General features: G+C 36.4%; 1 protein-coding gene across 1 annotated transcript in view; it reads left to right on the plus strand.

Moving 5' to 3' along the window:
• The window catches only part of ValRS (Valyl-tRNA synthetase), a 394,022-nt gene that overhangs the window by 209,732 nt on the left and 161,834 nt on the right, over positions 1-22,456 (plus strand). The window contains exon 16 of the mRNA XM_090381628.1: positions 3,060-3,130. Within this exon, the coding sequence (XP_090237754.1) occupies positions 3,060-3,130 (71 nt within the window). The remainder of the gene's footprint in view (positions 1-3,059; positions 3,131-22,456) is intronic.

The following is a 22,456-nucleotide window of genomic DNA, read 5'->3' on the forward strand; positions in this document are numbered from 1 at the left end:
TTCACTCCAAACAAATGTTGAAAACAAAATTATCAGCCGGAAGAAGGTACAGAAGAAAATAAGTGATTACTGTATGTATTTTTCTTAAGATAAAGTCATAATATGCATAGCACAATTGTATGTATATTATTTACAAAAATATTGTGCAAAATCTGTATATATTTTAATTTAATTTTACATTAAACATTTAACGATTTTTCTTTTTTTCTTTTTTTTTTTTTTTTTTTTTCTCCCTCAGACTTCTTGTTAGCGGACACTTCTCTGTAACGGACACATTTTCGTTCCCCATGGCTGTCCGTTAAAGGGAAGTTTCACTGTATATATATTATTTATAATTTTTGTTTATTTTTATTTATAAATTTTATTTATATATAATATTTATAGATATTTGTAATATGTATATTACAAATATATACACAGGCTGACCTCAATTAACACAATTAATTCGTCCCGCAAGCGCATCGCGCAAAACGGAAACGCATTAATCGAATATTATAATCAATAGGAAAAATTATAATTGGTCCTTGACCTTCTGGAATGTCCATAAAGAATTTTAAAAATACCTTTTAAATAACTTTTTAACTGTATACAATGTAAAAGATAATGAAAATAACTATGGAATTAAATGTTTATTGCATAAAACAGCGGTTCCCAAACTGTGCCGTGGAATATTTTAAATTTTCGAGGGAAACACAGCGATACTCGACATCTGTCAGACACCGTGCGAAATACTAGCTCGAGATAGTGCACAGTTTCAACATTTCTTATTAAGTTGTTTGGACCTAACTACTTAATAAACGGAACTGTTAGGTATTTCTTTTGGTCTGGGTAAGTTTGGGAATCTCTGACATAAAATACACAATGAAGAAACGATTTGTTACAGAAATATTTGAACAGTATTGACTCTCTTTTCATCAATCAATTTCTGATGGCCGACAACAATCTTCTCTGGGCCCCGGTGAAATAAATATCACAGAGAACTGCAAACCTTTTATTTGAGGTTCTCTGCGATACAAAGGATTTCATCTAGTTCTTTTACCGTTATCTCCTTTGCGATAATATTTTCATCTGGCTCATTTAAAAATTTGAATTTTTAAATGCCAGTTTGCATTGACTTTATTAGCAGGAGACGAAAAGTGACACGTCTTCTTCCGATGGTAGATGGAACACAGAGGCGGGCAGCAGGCAAACATTTGTTTATTGCCCATCCGCCGCGCAGTAAACTTAATGTGCAATTCAAATCTTTTTCAACTATCACATAAAAAAAAAAATCATGTTAACTGAAAATTTGCATCGCGTCAAGTGAAAAGTGGTATATATTTTTTTCAAATAGCGGTAACTGAAAAATGCATTAATCGAACTCGCATTATACAAGGCCTGGCTGTATACAGGGTGTCTCAAAAATATTGGTACAAATGTTTAGGAGAGGTAGGTAACATCTAAAGGAATGTGAATTGCATAGGAACCCATAACCGGAACCGTCACGGGAAAGTAGTAGCAGAGGCACAAGAAGCAGAAATGACACAAGACAGTAATTAGTGGCAAACATTTATTTGACATAATATTAACAATGGAGTACGAGATGGATGCATTTCACGATGTTACAACAGATGCTCGAAGGTTCCACAATGAGACGCGATGCATGCGTGACACCGACGCAGCATGGATTAGCGGACACGGTCGAACTCACCTGGAGTTTCTTTGACAGTAGCAGCAGCGCAGACGAATCTTGTCACAAGATCCATCTCCACAGGGCCACCCACAGAAAGAAATCAAGGCTCGATAAATCAGGTGAGTGTGGGGGCCAGGCAACGGGTCCACCACGGCCAATCCATCGACGCCCAAAACACCTGTTCAAATGGTCACAAACACACCTTCCATAATGGGCAGGTGCCCCATCATGTTGAAACCAAATGTTGCATCTCACATTTGCTGGAACATCGTCAAGTAACCCTGGTAGAACTTGTTCAAGATCCAATATTTAGCAGAGTTCATGTTGGATGGTAACAGGTATGGGCCAACTAAGCAGTCACCGACCATACCTGTCCACACATTTATTGTGAAGCGATGTTGTGCCACGTGGGGGCACACACTGTGTGGGTTGTTGTGAGCCCATACATGAGCATTGTGCTGATTGAATAAGCCTTACCGAGTGAAATAAGCCTCATCCATGACCAAAACATAGGCTGGAAAATTCAAGTCTTGAACACTTTCTTGGAGGAACCACTGTGCAAAAGCCACACGTGCAGGATGATCTTGGGGGACCAGTAATGGAACCCTTTGGAGATGAAAGGGGTGTAAGGAATCACCATGCCAAACACTCCGTACACTGCAACGAGACACTCCTTAGGCAACGGCACGTGTGCTGGTAGTATGATTATTCTGGACGGCATTCAGCACACTTTCTTCCATGGTGGGAGTTTGGGTCAAACGTGGTCTGCCCGCACTACTCCTGTTACCTCTAAATGACCCATAATCGCACAAATTTTGATGCACACGCGCAAACAAACCGTGGTCCGGTACAGGTCTGTCTGGGAAGCGTTCTCCATAAATTCGTTGAGCATCTCGTCCATTGCCCTCTGCTAATCCATACACTAGGTGCATGTTTGCCAGCTCATAGTTCGTATATCGATGCATGCTCTTCATGCGGCGACTACTGCTTGAATGAGTAAACCAGAAATTTTCCCTCTCGCGAACTGATGAACAGTGCCATGTACCGACTTATGGTGACGTTTCCGGTTATGGGTTCCTGTGTGATTCACATTCCATTAGATGTTACCTACCTCCCCTAAACGTTTGTACCAATATTTTTGAGACACCCTGTATATGCCTGCCTGCATATATATATTATGAGTATAATGGCGATTGTAGTGTGCCACAAAATTTTAATATCTTTCAAAGAGTGCTGCAAAACTTTAGCATCTTTAAAAGTGTGCTGCGACAATGAAAAAGTTGAGAAACACTGGAATAGGGTATATTATTTCTTAAAATTTATTTTATAGTATACAGTATTTTAACCTAAACAAATTACATCTAGTTTAACATTTTATTTCTTTAAGATGATGATGTTCTGGATACATGGTTTTCATCAGGGTTATTCCCATTTGCAATATTTGGATGGCCAGAAATCGTAAGTAACATTTATATGATGTTTAATTATTTCCCTGTTGGGTTTCTTTAAGGCTTTTTTTTTTTTTTTTTTTTTTTTTTTTTTATACAAAGCAGTATAATTATTTTTGATGAGAATAAGTGTTCTTTTATTGTTTGCTTTTATGTGCCCTAACTCTGGGAATCAGTGTTTCTCTCAAAAAACTGTGATGATTTGCAAGCAACCATAAGAATTTGTCCTTCATAAAGTTTAGAATTTATTGTAGGTTAAATTTAATAACAAATGAATTTTTATCACAGTGAATCAAATGAATTTTGAATATTCTGACAAAGGCAAGTATTAGTGATACAGCAGTTAACTTAATTATGATTAAAGAGATTATAAAAACAATAAACCACACACACACACACACACACACACACACACACACACACACACACACACACACACACACACACACATATATACATTGTGTGGTTTATTGTTTTTTTAACCTGGGAATGGTAACTAACCCATCCTTTAAATGATTATGATTTGGGCATTTTTCTTATTCATAATGGCAGTTTTTTGTTATTTATTTTATTTTTGTAACCTACATAGTATTTCATGTTGGATGTGCATGAAATACTATAAAAGTTTATGTGCATAGATGTGTTCCACACAGCTATGCACATAAACTTTTAAAAGTTTATGTGCATAGCTGTGTGGAACATTTTATTTTTTCTGATTAATAATACTGTAATCACTGTAATATTTAAGATTTATTTCCTGCTTTTGACTGTAACACTCTATCAACAAGAATAATGTTTAATCAGAAATAGGACATCGATATCTACCCTATAACATTTATTCAATCAAAATCTGGGATATTTCCATGTACATACATATTCATAACAATTGTGATTTCAAAATGACTGTATGTGTTTTGTTTTTCTACCTGGTGAAAATGTTGGTTTAGCTTTAACAAAGAAGCTGAATACTATCTTCAAACCTGTCGTTTCATTACAAATAAAAAGGTTAGGCAATTGTTGCTACATCTCCACACGTACCAAAAGTGAATACCTTCCATTTTTGATGTGACAGGCAAAGATGCATCTATTAATATTGATTTGGATGTATCGTATCACATCTCTGCATGATGGTAAGATTAAGATTGGCACATCTTGCAACAAATTCCTCCACATTATTCGGTATCAAAACATATATGATGCTTTGAATGTCCTCACTGGTAAAAACAGCCTACTTGATAATATTTGTTAATACTTCACAGTCAGGGTTTCCTTAATATCTGGCAGTACAAACATACGTATGGCATATCCAAAAAATTCCATTACTTCACACATCATGTCCTCCCCCACACTTTTTCTTACTATTGAATACACCATGAATTGTCAAACAAATAGAACAAACTTATCTGTGAAAAGATCTAAACCTCCCAAACACTTCCTAGTTCATTTCACAAATATACATGGTCTCAATTCTAAACTCACTGATGTCCATTTACACTTACAGTATGCCAAACCCCATGTACTTTTTCTGACGAAATCTCAGTTATTAGTTGATTCAACCAATGCTCATCTCAGTTGCCCAAATTATTCGCTGTATGATTCCTTTTGACTCAAAGGTAGTACTTGTGCATATGTTCATTCAGATATTCCCTGTCAGAGACTTGGTAATTTGGAATCTCCTCTCTTTGATCTTCTCTGGCTTAAAATCTCTCTCCCTCGTTGTGTCAAATTCATCTGTTGTCTCTACCATTCTCCCAACTCCGCTAATCACTTGGAGCTCTTTGACTTCCTCTCTTTGCAACTTGACTTTCTCCAGTCCAACTTTCCTAACAGTGAGGTAATTTTTCTTGGCGATTTTAATGTTCACAATGACTGCGCTTATCTCGACCAACAGCTGGTCGAGATAAGTACACAGTTGAAGTGAGTGGTCCTTTAGGCACCTCAGATCGTAACTTAGTGATTGTCTCTTCTCCAATGGAGCCTTTATCTCATGGCTGTTCCGAACCTCGTATTGGTTGGTATTACAAGAATGCAAAATGGGATGACCTGCATGATTTCTTTTCCTTGATCGGATCACTGTTTCAAAACTTCTGATTTCAACCTTTTCTCAGATGATGTCAGTGAAATTATTCTTGTAGGAATGGAATCCTTTATTCCACACTCCACTTTAAAATCTCGTCCTTTATCTGGACCTTGGTTTTCCAATAAATGTTCTAAGGCTGTTCAAGAGAAGAATGTTGCATATCGTAATTGGCTTGTTTTCAATTCTTCAGTTTCATTTTCTGCCTACACCAAAGCTCGCAACAATTGTAAAGCAGTTATTAATCAGTCTAAACTAGAGTTTGAACAGGCTAAGAGTAGAAAACTTGCTTCTTGCCCTAATGGTAGCCGAGCATTCGGGTCTCTTGCCAAAGTTATGTGGCCACAAATTTTGCCCATCTCTGCTCCCACCTCTGTCAAAACCAGATGGTTCTATTGTCACTTCTGCCAAGGATAGAGCTGACTTGCTAGCATCCCATTTTTCTTCCAACTCATGTATTAATGATCTTGGTAAATCAACTCCCCCCATTCCCAACACACTCCATTCAATGCCTCCTGTGGTCATCCATCAAAAGGATGCCAGAAGGATTTTGGCAAATCTTGATGCTAAGAAAGCCCCAGGTCCTGATGGTATTTCTCTGCTTGTTCTCAAAACCTGTGCTCCTGAACTTACTCCTGTTCTTTCCTGCCTTTTTTTTTTTTTCACTTTCTTATTCCAAAGATGTTTTTTCTTCTGCTTGGAAATCTGCTCATATCCAGCCAGTTCCTAAAAAGGGTGACAAATCCCTCCCATCCAATTATCGTCGCATTGCAATTACTTCTACTCTTTCTAAGGTAATGGAGAAATTAATTAACCACCAACTCTTAAACTATCTAGAAACCATCCATCTGATCAATGATTGCCAGTATGGATTCCGTCAGTGCTGATCCACTGGTGATATTCTGGCTTATGTTACCCATTTATGGACAAATTCAAGGGAAAAGTTCGGTGAAATACAAGCAGTTGCTGTTGACATCTCAAAGGCATTCGATCATGTTTGGCCTAAAGCTCTTCTAAACAAGCTTCCATCTTATAGTTTGCCAACTGTTTTTTGTAATTGGTTATCCAGTTTTCTCTCTGATTGCTCACTGAGTGTGATGGTAGATGGCTCTCTGTCTTCTAACTTCTCCACTAATGCTAGTGTCCCCCTTGGTTCAATTCTTTCCCCCACACTTTTCCTCTTCTATATTAATGACCTTCCATTGACTGGAAATCCTATCCATATCTTTGCTGATGATAGCGCATTGCATTCCACTTTCGAGTTTGAGAAACCTCGCCCTGCTCAATCAGCTTCAACAATTCCTTAAATGCTGATCTCCAGGTAATTTTCCAGTGGGGCAAAGACAACTGAGTTGATTTCAATCCTTCTAAAACTCATTCTTGTCTTATATCTTGAAAAAAGTATTCTTCTGCTCCTATACTTATCTTTGGTGACACTCCGATTTCTAGGGAAGATGATATATCTCCTTTGGGGATTACCCTGACTTCTAATCTCTCTTGGCACAAGCACATTACAAATATTGCTTCCTCTGTATCTTGGTTTTCTCTTTTGCTCTCTTTGTTGCTTTTCTTCTCTACAGCTGTTCACTCTGTACAAATTATTGACTCATCTCTGACAGAGTCTCTCCACTCTGTCTCTTAGACTTACTGTTTCTGCTGCATGCCCTTTCTACAGAAACTTCCATGGGCACTGTCCTTCTGAATTGGTTTCTATAATTCTCACTCTCTCTTTCAAAATAGTCCAAACTTGTGCCAACATCCATTTCCTGTCTGACTTCAAACTCACAGAACCAACTTTTCATCTTCCTCGTTTATTCATTCAACTGCCGTTTTCTGGAACAGCCTTCCTTCATACGTATTTCCTGAAAATTACAGTCTACAGAAGTGTTCAAGTGTAATGTCAACAAATATCTTCTTTCATCTTCTGAACCTCCAACCCATTCACGGTACTAAGTACTGTAGGTTCTAATACCACTCGTGTTTGGGGTTTTCATAAAAAAAAAAAATATATCCATTACAGATATTCTCCAGGGGCACACAGTTAATAAAGAATTCTATATTGAAATTGTGAGATGCACTTGTAATGCAGTTCAAAGAAAAAGATGGGGAAAGTGGAACTCCAAAGACTGCTTGTTTCACCTTGATTATATACTAATTCCTACTTTTGTACTTAGTTTTTTGGGCAAACAGAATCATTCAAATCCAGCAACCCCCATCATCACCACCAGATAAAATTCTATCTTATTTTTTCTTTGTTTCCTAGACTGAAAAAATCCTGAAAGGATGTCATTTTGGTGATTTACAAACCATAAAGAGTGATTTTGTTGACTCCTACTTAGCGATCGACAAAGTCAAATTGCCACAAGTGTTCAACAGGTGTATTTAGTAAATACCCACCTCAAGGTCCTGAAACGAACACTTCATTAAACACATAGCATATTCAGTTCAATAATCAGACAATTTGCTGTGTATCAGAAAGAACAGTTTAATAGTAGGAAAAATAACTACACTAGGTTTTTATTAGTTGACTGTGTTCCCCCAGATCAATAAAATGATGAGAGAATATTTCTTTCTCTTTTAACTAGTGTACAAACTGTTCTGTGTCACCATGGGTTTTCCAGTGCATCACAAGTTTTGGATATCTATACCCCACATATATGGCTTATGTTAAGTTATTATCAAATAGCAATGAGATAAGAAATAATTGAAATGACAACATAGTTTAAATTCATAATTAGATTTTGTCTCGTGCAAGGAGAGTTTTTAATTTAAAAACTTATACTTTTTCTTAATTCACAGCTGTTCTTCAGAATATTACTTATAACTATGGTGGCCACTGCAATTTAAACTGAACAGCCTAAAATTTACAATAATCTTTTCCATTTCAGTATGGTTTGTAAGAGTAGTGTTCAAATATTAAATCTCCCTTTAAATGCGTACACTAAGTCCAGTACCTTATTTTGTAGGAATGTTTGCCTTTCTTCTATAAGTTCAGCCATTAAGCTGCTAAAGACTGTTTTAATTAAAATCTGCTTCCATTTTAATGATATCTCATGAGAAAAAAATAAGCAAATCTCTCTTACCATCTCTAACCATCAAGAGGATACCTTGGAAAGCTTTTATTTTTATTTCAAATAACTTTAGCAGTAGATGGTCTTACTCTTCCCTTTTAATTCAGAGCAGATGTTATTCCATTTGATTCCTCTGAATGAAGTTAACTGCCTCTATACTTTACAGTGGGTTACTTAAAATCACAGGAAAATGCTTCATGCATTTTTAATCTCCCTTAACTTAAACAGATAAAATCATTGTACAACCTTTGAACAGATAAGATCATTACAAAATAATATTACTACTTACATTTCCATTTGTTATGACAGGTTAACACTTAATCTCAATTTCATATCTCTCCATATGCTGTCATCACTGGCACCTCCGTAGCCACGTGGGAAGGAGCAGCAGTGCGTAGCACATGCTTCTTGATCAGACCGGGTTTCGAGCCCGTCACCACCAAATACGGGGGATGCGGAAAGGTCAGGGAATGACCGGAGCAATATGGCCTTAGTTGCTAATGCTCCTAAAAACCAAATAACAACAACAACGGCTGTCATCACTATGAACACGGTTGTTGGCAGCGGGTAGCAGTCAGTTTGCTAAACACAAAGAATTAGCGTTGAAAGCTTGCAAATACAAGAAATGTGAATATTCAGGCAGTGAATAGCATGAAAAAGTGTGTGTGTGTCGGCACTAAAATAAGTTATGTCACTGGATTATTGTAAACAACAGTAGATTACCAAAATTCAACAATGTAAATAGTTTTATAACTCATCTAAATTGAAAATAACTCATCTCTATTGAAAGGATACTGATATTTTAATAACTTAATGAACGATCAATTTCAAACATTATACAATAATAAATATATTTTATTTATTTATTTATTTAAATATATTAATAAAAATATTACAAAAAAATAAATATATTTTTTGGTAATTCACTCCAAGACCTCGGAAGAAAAAAAAAACACACCACTCCCATTTCACCCCTCCGTTCGCTCGAAATACCTGTCCAGTTGAGCCTTAAATTTGTTTAGGCTATCAACTTCAACAACAAGTGATGGAAGTCGGTTCCACCAACCAACCACCCGCTGGCCAAAGGCAAATTTCCGCACATCTATCCGACATCCGTCCTTCCTCAATTTGAATTTATGCCCTCTGAGCTGATTATTCTGAGCAAGATGAAGAATCCCATTGGCATTGAGCATGCTCAAACCATTCAAAGCCTTATACACCTCTATCAGATCACCTCGCCGGTGCCTAGTCTCCAGACTCTGTAATTTGCAAAACTTAAGCCTTTCTTCGTAAGAGCAACCCTTTGTTCCATTCACTAATCTTGTTTCCCTTCTCTGTACCCGTTCCAGCAGCTCTACATCCTTCTCGAAATGAGGCCTCCAGACCTGTATACAGTACTCAAGATGTGGCCTAACCATTGCCTTATACAAGGGAATAATCACCTCCTTATCCCTGCTAGAAAAATTCCTGTATATCATTGACAAGACACCATGAGCTACTCTTGCAGCTCGTCTGCACTGCTCAGAGAACTTCATATCTGCCTGCACAATTACCCCCAGGTCCTTTTCATTCTCCACCACTGTCAGTGTAGTACCGCAGAGTTGATACGTTGCTCTGGGGTTACTGTTTCCCATATGTAGTACTTTACATTTGTCAATGTTAAACTTCATTTGCCACCTCTCAGCCCATCTGTTCAACCTTTCCAGATCCTGTTGCAGCAGCATAGTGTCAGTGGTGTCCTTAACAACCCTGCCAACCTTTGTATCATCTGCAAACTTGGACATTAAGCCTGATATACCATCATCAATATCATTTATAAATACAGAAAACAACAACGGACCCAACACTGAACCCTGAGGAACTCCACTAATAACATTAGTCCACGTTGAGCAGTGTCCATTGATTACCACTCTCTGTCTTCTGCCACTCAACCATCCCCTTATCCATAGCAGCAATTTGCCTCCAATGCCACACTGCTCCAATTTGTGCAGCAGTCTTCCATGTGCAACAGTATCAAAAGCCTTTCTAAGATCCAAATATATAATATCAAAGTTATTCCCTGCATCCAGATCTTTTGTGACTACATCATAGTATCCAATCAAATTGGTCAGGCAAGACCTGCCCTTAACAAAACCATGCTGCGTCTGAGCTATAACTGAATTCTTGTCTAGATGATCCTACAGTGCTTCTTTAACCAGTGCCTCCATTAATTTACCTGGAACAGAAGTTAAACTAACAGGTCTATAATTACTTGTGTCAGCCTTTGATTCTCCTTTGTGAATTGGGGTTACATTTGCACATCTCCAGTCCATGGTACCTCTCCTGAGTCCAAAGAAGCTCTCATAATTATGGCTAGGGGTTTGCTTACTGCCTTTGCTGCCTCCTTTAATATAACTGGATAGATCCCATCCACCCCAGGTGCCTTTTTTATGTTTATCCTCAACAATCTCTCCTCCACTTTCCTCTCAGTTATTACAAAATCATCCAGCTCACTGCCAATGTTTACTTTACCTACATCATTCTCCTTCCTGAATAACTCCTCATGCATGAATGTAGATGCAAAATACTCGTTTAGATTGTTAGCCACCTGAGCAGGATCCTCAACTGTTGAACCATCAATATCCAGTGGACCAATCTGATTCATCCCTTTCCTTCTTGAGTTTAAATAGGTAAAGAACTCTTTTCTGTTTTTCTTTGCATCCTTTGCCAAGGATTTTTCGTAGTCTGCCTTTGCCTGCCTAATCTCCTTTGTGACTTGGTTACAGACCAACTTATATCTATCATAGGCTTCCATGTCACTCATTAATTTGTATGTATCCCATGCATTTTTCTTCTCTGCCACATGTCTCATTAGTCCATCTGACAACCATTTAGGCCTAAACCTTGAACAATATTGCTTAGTTAGTATGTAAAGCCTGGTAGCCTCCAAGATTAGTTCCTTGAATGCTTCCCATTTTGAGTTTGCTGTTGGTAACATCATCAGTTGGTCCCACTGTATAGAATTTAAATACTGTCTCAGACCATCATAGTCGCCTTTACGAAAACAAAAACCCTTCCCTTTATCTCTGATGGTAGTTACCTCCTTGAGTAAATCCCATTTCAACACACTGTGATCACTGCCACCTAGTGGTTTCTTTATCTGCAGATTATTAATGCATGAAGAATCACTACTGATAATCAAATCAAAATCAAGAGTATTACTCCCTCTAGTTGCCTCCTGAACATGCTGATGTAGAAAACAATCACACATAAATCCACAAAAGCCTTGCTAGTGTGGGAGTGACCAACCCACAAATTCCAGTCAATATCTGGGAAATTAAAATCCCCCCATTATAAGACTCTCTGATTTACTGGCCCACTCTATTTCCCTGTACAATATCTTATTATACTCATCAGAGTCATTAGGCCTATAGCACACTCCTACTCTCAATTTTGATTTCCCCATGCTTATGTCACACCAAACTGACTCGACACTGCCTTGTCCATCGATGTCGACTGGCTTCACTTCCTTGGACTTTGTGTTTCTTAACTAATAGCATAACCCCTCCTCCCCTCCTGTTCTGTCTATCCTTTCTATACACATTGTATTCCCTAAATTCCAGTTCCGCATTCCTTATATCTGTGTGACACCACGTCTCTGATATCCCAACAATATCTGCCTTTGATGTTTTGAGCAATACCTCAAATTCATCAAATTTATTTACCAAACTCCTAGCATTGGTGTACACGCAGGTATACATGCACCTGTTTCTATTCTTGGCTACCCTAACACAACCCATGTGTTTACTTGTACCACAATGACTCCCAGCAGTCTCTGAAATATCCTGCATCTTGTTTTTCAGGCTTCTGCTCATTTCAATAGAAGCAGTGCAAGAATCACTTCCACCTCTGCCAGTGGCCATTGTTAATCTATTATGGTGAAACGAGTTCCCCTTCACTGAAATCTTTAATCGTATAAAAAACATAAATTTTCAGAATCTTCTCTTCATTCCTCTTTACTTATTACAATGGTGAAGGGGAGAGGGACCAATGGAAAGTGCAAGTGCTGGCAGTGCTAGGAAACGAAACAAAATTGATTTAGAAATGAAGATGATTAAGAAGTATGAAGCAGGACAAAGTTTGTCATCCATTGCACAGAATTAGGTCTCGCTGCTACAACAATGAATACTGTTTTGAAGGACAGTGCACATATAAAAGAACATGTTAAAGGATCAACACATTTATGATCAGCAGTGATCATAAAACAGCATTTAGGCGCTATATCAAAGATAGGAAAGCTATTAATAATATGGATGGAAAATCGGATTCAGAAGCAAGTGCCCCTGAGTCCAATGACCATTCAAGCAAAAGCAAGATATTAAGGGAAAATACGGTAAACCCCAAGCCAAGTTTGTGGCCTGCAATGAGTGATTTTATAGGTTCAAGCATCATGCTGGTTTCCAAAACATTAAAGTATGTGGCGACGTCGCCGGTGCCGATTCTGCAGCTGCATAGAATTTTTGCGATGTGCTGGAAAAAACACCTTCTAAATCTCCACAGCCCTCAACTTCCGCAGCGGCATGCTTATCAGCTGGAGATGTTGATTCTGGCAATGATGCTCGAAAGATAAAACTTGCTGACATTATGCCTGTTTCCTTTCTCTTTTTTTAATTTTTTACACTTTTGTAATTTTTCCTGCTCATGAAATAAAAAAATTGAATAAATAATTCTATTTACACGTTTGTAGAACATTTCTACACAGTCGTGGTATTTCATTGTACTCAGGATCTTAGACATAGTATCATGTTTCTTTCAAGCCAACAGCAGGAAGTAGAGGAACTGATAAGAATACAATTTACATTGTATGGCATAACTGCAGATGGAAGAGTGGGGTGGGGTCCGAACTTTGCTCTGGAGATTAAACATGGGTTCCACCACTTCAAGCCTCCAATAAGCAAGGTGCTAGTACTGCACCGGTGGATGAGCGTCATCTACCACCTAGTACTGCCTGGTAACACAGAATGGTGGCATTCTTCCATTTGGTGTGAGCACCATACCTCGACCCCTGCTTATATTGGTTTGCACATGGGGTTATACCTATGGTTACTAATAGTCCCACCACCGTGAAGGTGCAACACAGGAGTTGGCTGTCACAGATTGATCAGACTTTGCCAAAATTAGGTCTGATTGACTTGAGTGTCACCCGAATATCAGTTCCATCAGTGTTTTAGACTACCAGGTAGCAAGCTGAGCTTGGCATACCCGAGAGAATGTCTGTGACAGCCTCAAGGACATCAAGTAGGAACCTTGCCTTTTGTCAAATCTGTTGGTTGCAGCTTCTGTGAATCTATACAGCATTTATGCTGTACAGATTAACAGAAAATAAAATCAGGAATTTACATTACTACCCAATGGTTCTGTTGCATCCTTAGCTAAAGACAAAGCTGACTTATTAGCATCTTATTTTTCTTCTAACTCTTGTATTGATGATTTAGGTCGCTGTTTCTCAACCTTTTTTTTAATAATCCCACCCCCCAAGGACTTTTTAGACAATTTTTTTTCCTAATCCCCCCCCCCCCAATGAAATTTAAAACAAGAAAATACTTTATACTTACTCTTTATTCAATGGATCCCTGAGCCTGATGATTCTTAACTAAAAGTTCAATGTTTGATATGATGCTAGTAAGTTTAATTCTAATGTCTCCTCATGAACACATCAATTCTGTTTCTTTCCTTTGTTAATATTTTATTTACTGAACTACAACCATTTTCAACCATATAAGATGTTGGATAAAGAAGTTTAGTTGTTTTTGATCCACACAACTCAGCCATTCCACCTTTTTCGAATTTATATTTGCATTCTTCGTTACTTTTTAATTCAGTTTAGTTCTTGAATTTCTTCACTAGCAGACCCGATATCATATCCAATTGGATCCAACCTCCATGGCTTCCTTCAAAAGAAAATAAATCTGAAAATTTGATTTTCATTTCACCTTTTAAATTACACAAATTATCTGAATAATTCTTAAGCTCATTCTCAGTGAGAGATTCATTGATTTCAGCCAACTCTTGCATACCATGAAATTGTTTTCTCATTAAATCAGTAAAGCTTTTAATACATGTTTGCAGTCTATCACCGTAATTAATTTCCCTTGAAGTTGAAATGATACTTCATTAAGTTTTCGAAAAATCCAAGCTGTATGTTGTTTTTGTGTATGCCGATCTCCTTTGCTAAATCTGTGTACTTCGCTTTCTAAAAAAACTAATTATCGTATCAAAAAGCTTTAGAAATCTTGTTAGACAGTTCCCTTTAGAAAGCCATCTGACTTCTGTATATAAAAGAAGCCTCACATACTGTTCTTCATTATCAACACAAAATTTTCTGAAAAGGCGATCATATTTGCTCTATGACTTCATGTTATTGATGGTTTTAATAACTATCCTGAGAGATTGATAAAGGACTAATATTTTTTGCAACCAGATGATTTTGGTGCACAATGCAGTCTATTTCAAGAACTTTGGGACATACTTCCTTTAGGTGGGCTATAAATCCTCTATATCTTCCAACCATGGAGGAAGCACCATCAGTGGCACAGGATACCAAATTTTCCAATGGTACTTATTTTTCATCAAACCATGTTTTTACAGCAGCAAAAATGGATGCTCCAGTATAGCCAGTTTCTGTGGATTTTACAAACGACATCTCTTCTTGCACTTTACAATCATCATCGAAATAACAAACATATGCCATTAGAAGGGCCTTATTGTCAGTAACTGCAAATTCATCAATCTGAATAGAAAATTTTCTCATTTTTAGTTTGTCAGTTAGCTGCTCTTCAATGTTACTGACCTCATCGATTTGTCTTCGAATTGAATCATTGCTCAATGGCAATACTTTTAAAATACTCGAAGGATTTTGCTGCAACAGTGTTGAAATTACAGTCTCTAATGCAGGTAACAGTCTCAGTAACTGTATGAGCACTACCAGTTTTTGCGATGATTTCTGCAATTTTATAAGATGTAGTCATTCCATTGTCATTTCTTTGTGTTCTTCTTAAATAAGGAAGTAACAGTGTTACTTTGTTTTAAAATTCTGTTTTAAATTTTTAAAATATTCAATATGTTTACATATGTATAACAGGATGCTTCCTTTTAAGTGATCTAAAAGTCTTGACAGTTTTGTAGCCTCATTTGAAAAAGAACTATTACACATAAGACACATGAACTGTCTCAAGTCGATTGGACTTTCAATAAAACTATGAGCTAGATATTTATTCAGATATTGTCAACACTTTTTTTTTTGGCACTTGACATGATTGATGATGGGTTGAATAACTACAATGAATTAAATTAGGCCCAGGCAAACTATGGCATGTGGCCCGCCACACATTTTTGTGCAGCCTGCGAGCTTTAATTATATTTTTGAAAAAAGTTTACTTATTTTATGCCTTTTGCGACGTATTTTTGAAAAATAAATTTGTATATGTAATTCATTATAGAATTTGTCGACTTGTAAATTGTTTTATCATCTCTGTATTGTTCAAATTGAGATAGAATTTGAAATTGTGCACGAACCGGAGCGAGCCAGCAGGTGCTTTTATAACGGTATAATTTGCAATTATAAACTAACCGCGCAAAACTACAGTAACAGACAACCGGTGATGATGACAATGGCTTTGCTGCGGTGGCGGAGTAATAGAATAGGACTGCTGACCAGCTGCAGTTCCAGTCTGTTTTCTCTGACGATCATCCTGCAGTTAGTTTTTTTGCATTATCATCTTGGTGCCAGTAGCGATAAAAATAATATTAAACGCCCTTTTAAAAATGAATAAAAAATGAAAAATTCAACAAGAGCATCGTGTCTTCAATGAAGAGTGGAACACAAAATATTTTTTTGCTAACATAAATAACGAGACTATTTGTCTCATCTGCCAGGAGAATGTCTCAGTGTTGAAAGAGTACAATATTAAGACATTTCACTACTAAACATTCCGAATATGGTGCCAATTTAACTCCGGAAGCGAGAAAGAAAACTGCTGGATTGATTCAAAATTTATCTAGCCAATAAAATGTGTTTTAAGCGGCTAACTAAGGAACAAGAAGCTACTGTAGAGACAAGTTTTGTTATTTCTCATATAATTGCAAAAAGCAACAAGCCTTTTTCTGATGGAGACTATATTAAAGAATGTATGACTGAAGCTTGTGGAATTATATGTCCTGACATTAAACACAAATTTGAGAATATAAATTTATCTCGGTGAACTGTAGTAAGAATTGAATGTATTGATACAAATTTGAATGAGGAATTATTATCAGTATTAGAATCCATAACATGGTACTCGATAGCTCTCGACGAAAGTAACGACCGAAAAAAAACTGCACAGTTATTAATTTTCATACGTGGATGTACCTCTAATTTTGAAATTATTGAAGAGCTTCTTTCAATGGAATCTCTTAAAGACCAAACAATGGGAGCTGATATATTTGAAAAAGTTGAAAAATGCTTAACAAGATATAATTTACAATGGAACAAAATGGTAAGCTTAATAACTGACGGAGCACCAAGTTTGACAGGTAAAAATGTTGGAGCGTTAAAGAAAATTCAGGATAAAATTTGTGAAAATTATCCTGATTATAATTTAATTACAATTCATTGTATTATACATCAACAAGTATTAAGTAAAAATGTGTTAAAAGTTGAACATGTCACATCTTGTGTTATTAAACTAGTAAATTTAATACGATCGAGGGGCCTGAAACACAGACAATTCGTTAATTTTCTTCAAGATATTGAATCCGAGTACACAGATATTCCTTATCATAGCCAAATTCGATGGCTTAGCTTAGGAAAAGTTCTTCGGCGAGTATGGTATCTTAAAGATGATATCATTCTATTTTTAAAACTGAAAAATATTATGGACTTTCCCGAATTAACTGATAATAACTGGATTTGTGATTTTGCGTTTACCCTGGACATCGTGACACACTTAAATACTTTCAACACCGTGTTACAAGGGAAAAATTTATATGCCCCTGATATGGTAAAAAGTTTGAATGGATTTCAATTAAAACTCCAGTTGTTCCTTCAACATTTATTGATTAACAAGGTAAACCACTTTCCAACCATGAAGTTGCTGAAGATCCCAGAAAATAAATTTGAAAAATATTGTGAAATTATCAACGTTTTTCACGAAGATTTGGCGACTTCCGAAAAATTGAGACAAGTTTGGCAATAGTGTGCCACCCATTTTCAATAGAAATAGATAGTGCACTGAGTGAACTACAACTTCAGATAGGCACAATATGGCCTTAGCAGCCCTTGTGCCATTAAACAACATATCAACCAACCAACAACTTCAGATTATAGATCTGCAGTGTGATACCGATTTAAGAGAATTGCACCATCGTTAGGAAATCTGTAAATTTTACAATACTTTTAATTCAGACAAATTCGACGAACTTAAAGATTTTGCCCAAAAAATGTTGGTTATTTTTGGATCAACCTACATATGTGAACAAACATTTTCCATCATGAATCTAAATAAAAATTCTTTGCGATCAAGCATCACCAATGAACATTTACAAGCAGTTTTAAGAATCTCATCTACAAAATTAACACCTGAAATTAAAAAAATGTTAAAAGATGTAAAACAGTTCCATTCATCTAATTAAATTCTTGGTTGTTAGAGAATAATTTTTTTTTAATGTTATATTTCTTCTTCATGATAACAAATAATATATATCTAAAAATAGTATTTTACGTGCAGCCCGCCTTCTTTTTGAATTACTGATGTGGCCCTTCGGCCAAAAAGTTTGCCCAGGCCTGAATTAAATAATAAAATATAAACTATTTTAATTTAACTCTCATAGCCCGTGTCACTCACAAAAGCACTGTGTATCAAAAATAAACAACTTCCACAAGGAAATAATAAATCAATACTAATTGTTGCTTAGAAAGTAAAAACAATAGACTGAAACGTTTTCTCATCCTATCCATGTCTAATATATTGACCAATGAAACAAAAGAATAAATTTAAAAAACCACGCCACCACCAAGGTTGCAGCTCTTGAAATGGCACAAATGCCAAGGATTGTGGAGGCATTACCTCTGAAAGCATATAGGTATTTAATGCCTATGAAAAGCAACGTGATTGAATTAAATCACGCTCACTATCTTCCTTTTATCAAAGTTTCTCACTCACTACTAATATAATATACAGTAATACCCCGACTTACGCTACCCCGACTTACGCGAACTCGGAGTTACGCGGTTCTTGTTTTTTTGTTTGGCAACGCTGCCGCCCACTATCTTCAAGGTCGTTTTTCATATGTTATCGATATACGGTTCAACGGCGGAGATTGAGAGCGAAAGATGAACAAAATTCAACTTTGCTGCTTTTATGTTTTTTATATCAGTGAAGGGGAAACACATTTCACCATAATAACGTAAAAACCAACACAATTCCAGCTATCGGTATAATCGCAAATGCAATTAGATCGAGTTTACTACCAGTTTATAACAGATTCCACTAGCAGAAACGCAACTGGATTTTTATTGTTTTATGGTAGTAACCCCTAGAAATGTGAGGTGTTAATAGTGTATCTCTGCCTTTATGGTGTTGTTTATTCAGTTGCTACATGCGCGCAGCTTTGTTTATGCATATCAAGCGTGCCTCCTCGTTTTGTAATTGTGCTTTATTCCCTAAAAATGAGTAAAATACTTAATTAAAAGGTGTGAAAAGGAAGCGTCCTGGTGAAGACACTGCAGATTCAGAGAGAAAAAGAAAAGCAATTATCGATAAACAGAGGCGGACTGGATCAAAAATTCTTACCCGGGAAAATTTATAGTGGCCTCACACTATGGTTTATGGCCAAAATCACACTGGCCCACCGGGGTTTCCCCGGTAAGGCTTATGGCCAGTCCGCCTCTGTCGATAGAGAAAAAATATGAAATTGTGAAACGCTTTGAGCGAAATGAAAGACCCTGTGATATTGCACGTGCTACAGGCCTAAATGAAGCAACGGCGAAAAGCACATGACAATTGCAAACTTGACAGGTTGAAAATTGAAAAGGGCTCAATTGTAAAGGGCTTAAAAATTTTAGAAAACATAGACTCCAACGAAGAACGCGTTATAGCTACAAAGCAAGGAATAAAAAAATTATTAGCTTGCTACTAAGAAATTCTGCGTGAAAAAAAGAACGCGCTGTGTCGTCAGACGAATTTGTTAGATTTTATGAAGCCATCGACATCGAAATAACTTTTTAACGTAAGGCATTTGTTTTTTTAATACATATTTTGTATTAATATGTATAAAGAACTGCAATTTTATTAATATTTTTCTTCTAAACTAGTGTTTTTGTTAGTCCTTGGTCCCAATTAAGCAAAATTTATATGTATTTATATGCAAAGTTGTACCCCGACTTACGCGAATTCGACTTACGTGATTTTCGTCGGACCCACCTATCGCGTAACTTCGGGGTATTACTGTACCTATATGTTAAAAATCAGTTGTCTCAGGGGAAAAGAAAACCCTATGAAAGAAATTAAATATTAAGGAATAAGATTTCATCGAGTAGGGTTGAACTTTGGAGGGCCACAAACCATTCTAGTATCCATGATCCCTCCCTCCCCTGTTGAGAACCCCCTAATCCTTGTAAACCACCTGCTACCATACCCAGTACAATCCACCCAATGCCTTCTGTTGTTTTACAACAGAAGGATATTAGAATTCTGAACACTCTTCATGCAAAGAAAACTAACTCCTGATGGCATTTCTCCACTTGTTCTCAAAAGCTCTGCTCCTGAGTTTGCCTTTTTACACTTTCTTATTCTATTGGTGTGTTTCCTTCTGCTTGGAAAGTTACTCGTATCCAGCCAGTTACTAAAAATGGGGGTAAGAAATCCCTCCATCTAGTGAAAACCCTTATCTCTTCTACTTCCAAAGTAATGGAATTCTTATCTCTTCTACTCCCAAAGTAATGGAGGAATCCCTCAACCACAAACTCTTAAACTGGCTTGAAATCTACTATGTGATTCAGTTCCAGTTTCCTAGTGATTGATATGTTGGGTTATGTTTATCATCTTTGAACTGATTCATGGAAAAGTTTGGTAATATTAAGAGTTGCTTTTGTCATTTCTAAAGCTTTTCATTGTGTTTGGTATAAACGCTTAAACTTCCATTTATGGACTGTCAACTGTTTTTTGCAATGTGTGTCCAAGTTTCTCACTGAACAATCATTGCATGTGTTGGTAGATGGCTCTCTGTCTTCTAACTTCTCCACTAATTCTGGTGTTTCCCAAGATTTTCTTTCTCACACTCGTTTTCCTCTTTGATATTAACACCCTGTAGCTGGTATATGCCTGAAGTCACGGCACCTGCCGCACATGAGTTCTCCAGTGATACCATGGGAATGTTTAGATAAAGGCAATAAATGATTTTAAATCAGGCACCTCTTAATACAAATATTATCTTGATGGTGTAGTGGATATAAGAAAAAATAATATAGGATTTAATTATTATTTTGATTAATTTATTTTTTATTAATTAACATTAAACCAGGATGGAAAAAAACTGAGAAAACCCAGTATGTCCCAACTGCAAAGGCACCCATCCTGCTTACTCCAAAATGTGTGAGAGATGGAAAATTGAGAAAAAAATTGTTAAATAAAAGGTTGAGAACAAGGTAAGTTATCAAGAAGCCAGGAAAATAATTGCTCCTATATCCAAACGTACCTACGCCAGTATTACACAAAAACAACAAACAGTGTCCACCCAAACTTATGTTACTGCCCCCTCAATCATATCAATCTCTGACTGGACTCGAGCTGACCTCTCTCAGCAACAATCTAATATCCATAAACACTCAGAACAGACATGTAACACTCCTCTTACAGTACCAGTGAAATCTCCTTCCCCACCAGTGATTGCTACTACACCACATAGTAAAAGTTCCAATTCAAAAAAAAATATCTAAGATACCTCCATGGATACTAATTACTCATCCAACTAGGAAGACTCGAGTTTTTCCAAAAAAAAAAAAATAAACCGAAGTCTGATGGACATAAAACTGCCATACTGAAAAAGCAGTCAGATACAGCTCCATGAAAAAGCAGTCAGATACAGCTCCACTGTAAAATATATGGCATTACTCATCTCAAGTAATGCCATATATTTTACAGTGGAATTTTAGAGGACTTCAGAGCAATATCCATGGCCTTATTCATCACTACTGCTTGCAAGAAACCTTATTAACTTCCCAAATTTCCACCTCCATAAAGAACTTGTGGGGGGTGGAAAACAAAGATGATGATTGTTTATATATTTTTTTATTGTTTTATTTTGTTTTGTTCCCTATTATGTGTTTGTCCACTTTATTCTTATTTCACCCACTTACGCATCTGACTTTACTTCCTAGGAGAATTCCAGATTCAAGGGAACTTCTCTATTATTTATAATTCCCTTCGGAAAGGCTGTGTGTTCAGTATGACAAACAACACACACATTAATAAACAACAATGTTTATTTACATATATATATATACAACATAATATACAATTGAATAAAAAAACATGTAATATGCATACAAGGTTAAGTCAAGGATACCTTGCATATATTATTCTTATATTAACAATCAATATGCTATTTTCATCATTATAATCTGTGTTCTCGCCATTCTGTTACAATACACTGAAGACTAATCTTAACTTTCCTAAAGTCTCTATTTGTTATTAGTCTTTCAGTTGGACCAACAATTCTTCTTTAATACAAACACTATATTCAATTATCTATCCTTAGAACATTCAAAGATTCTCACTATATTCAATTATCTATCCTTAAAACATATTATAATCATTTGAACAACAATTTAATCTATTACTTATCTTTCGTTTCTCTTGCATTTTACAATAACCTTTTTTTTTTTTATTAATTAAACTCTGTTAGTATATATATAATTTACTTAAGAGATAATTTATCTATCAAGTTACTTCTAGTGCTATCTCTGTTTTTCATTAATTAATCACTATACTGTTTTACTAACAGTCCTTGTTAACTTACAGTACTTACTATTATCTTTTTTCTTTCCTTTGCTTTCCGGGGCGGTTTCAAACTTCCATTTTTGGCTCTCTGAGGATCTCCTTCATCTGCTACACCTGAATTTGCTACAGGTAGTTTTTAGGAACTCTTTGCTGCACGGGACTGGCGTTCT

Source organism: Mastigoproctus giganteus, chromosome 9, assembly GCF_048544385.1.
Source record: "Mastigoproctus giganteus isolate SK-2022 chromosome 9, ASM4854438v1, whole genome shotgun sequence".
Classification (NCBI taxonomy): Eukaryota; Metazoa; Arthropoda; class Arachnida; order Uropygi; family Thelyphonidae; genus Mastigoproctus; species Mastigoproctus giganteus.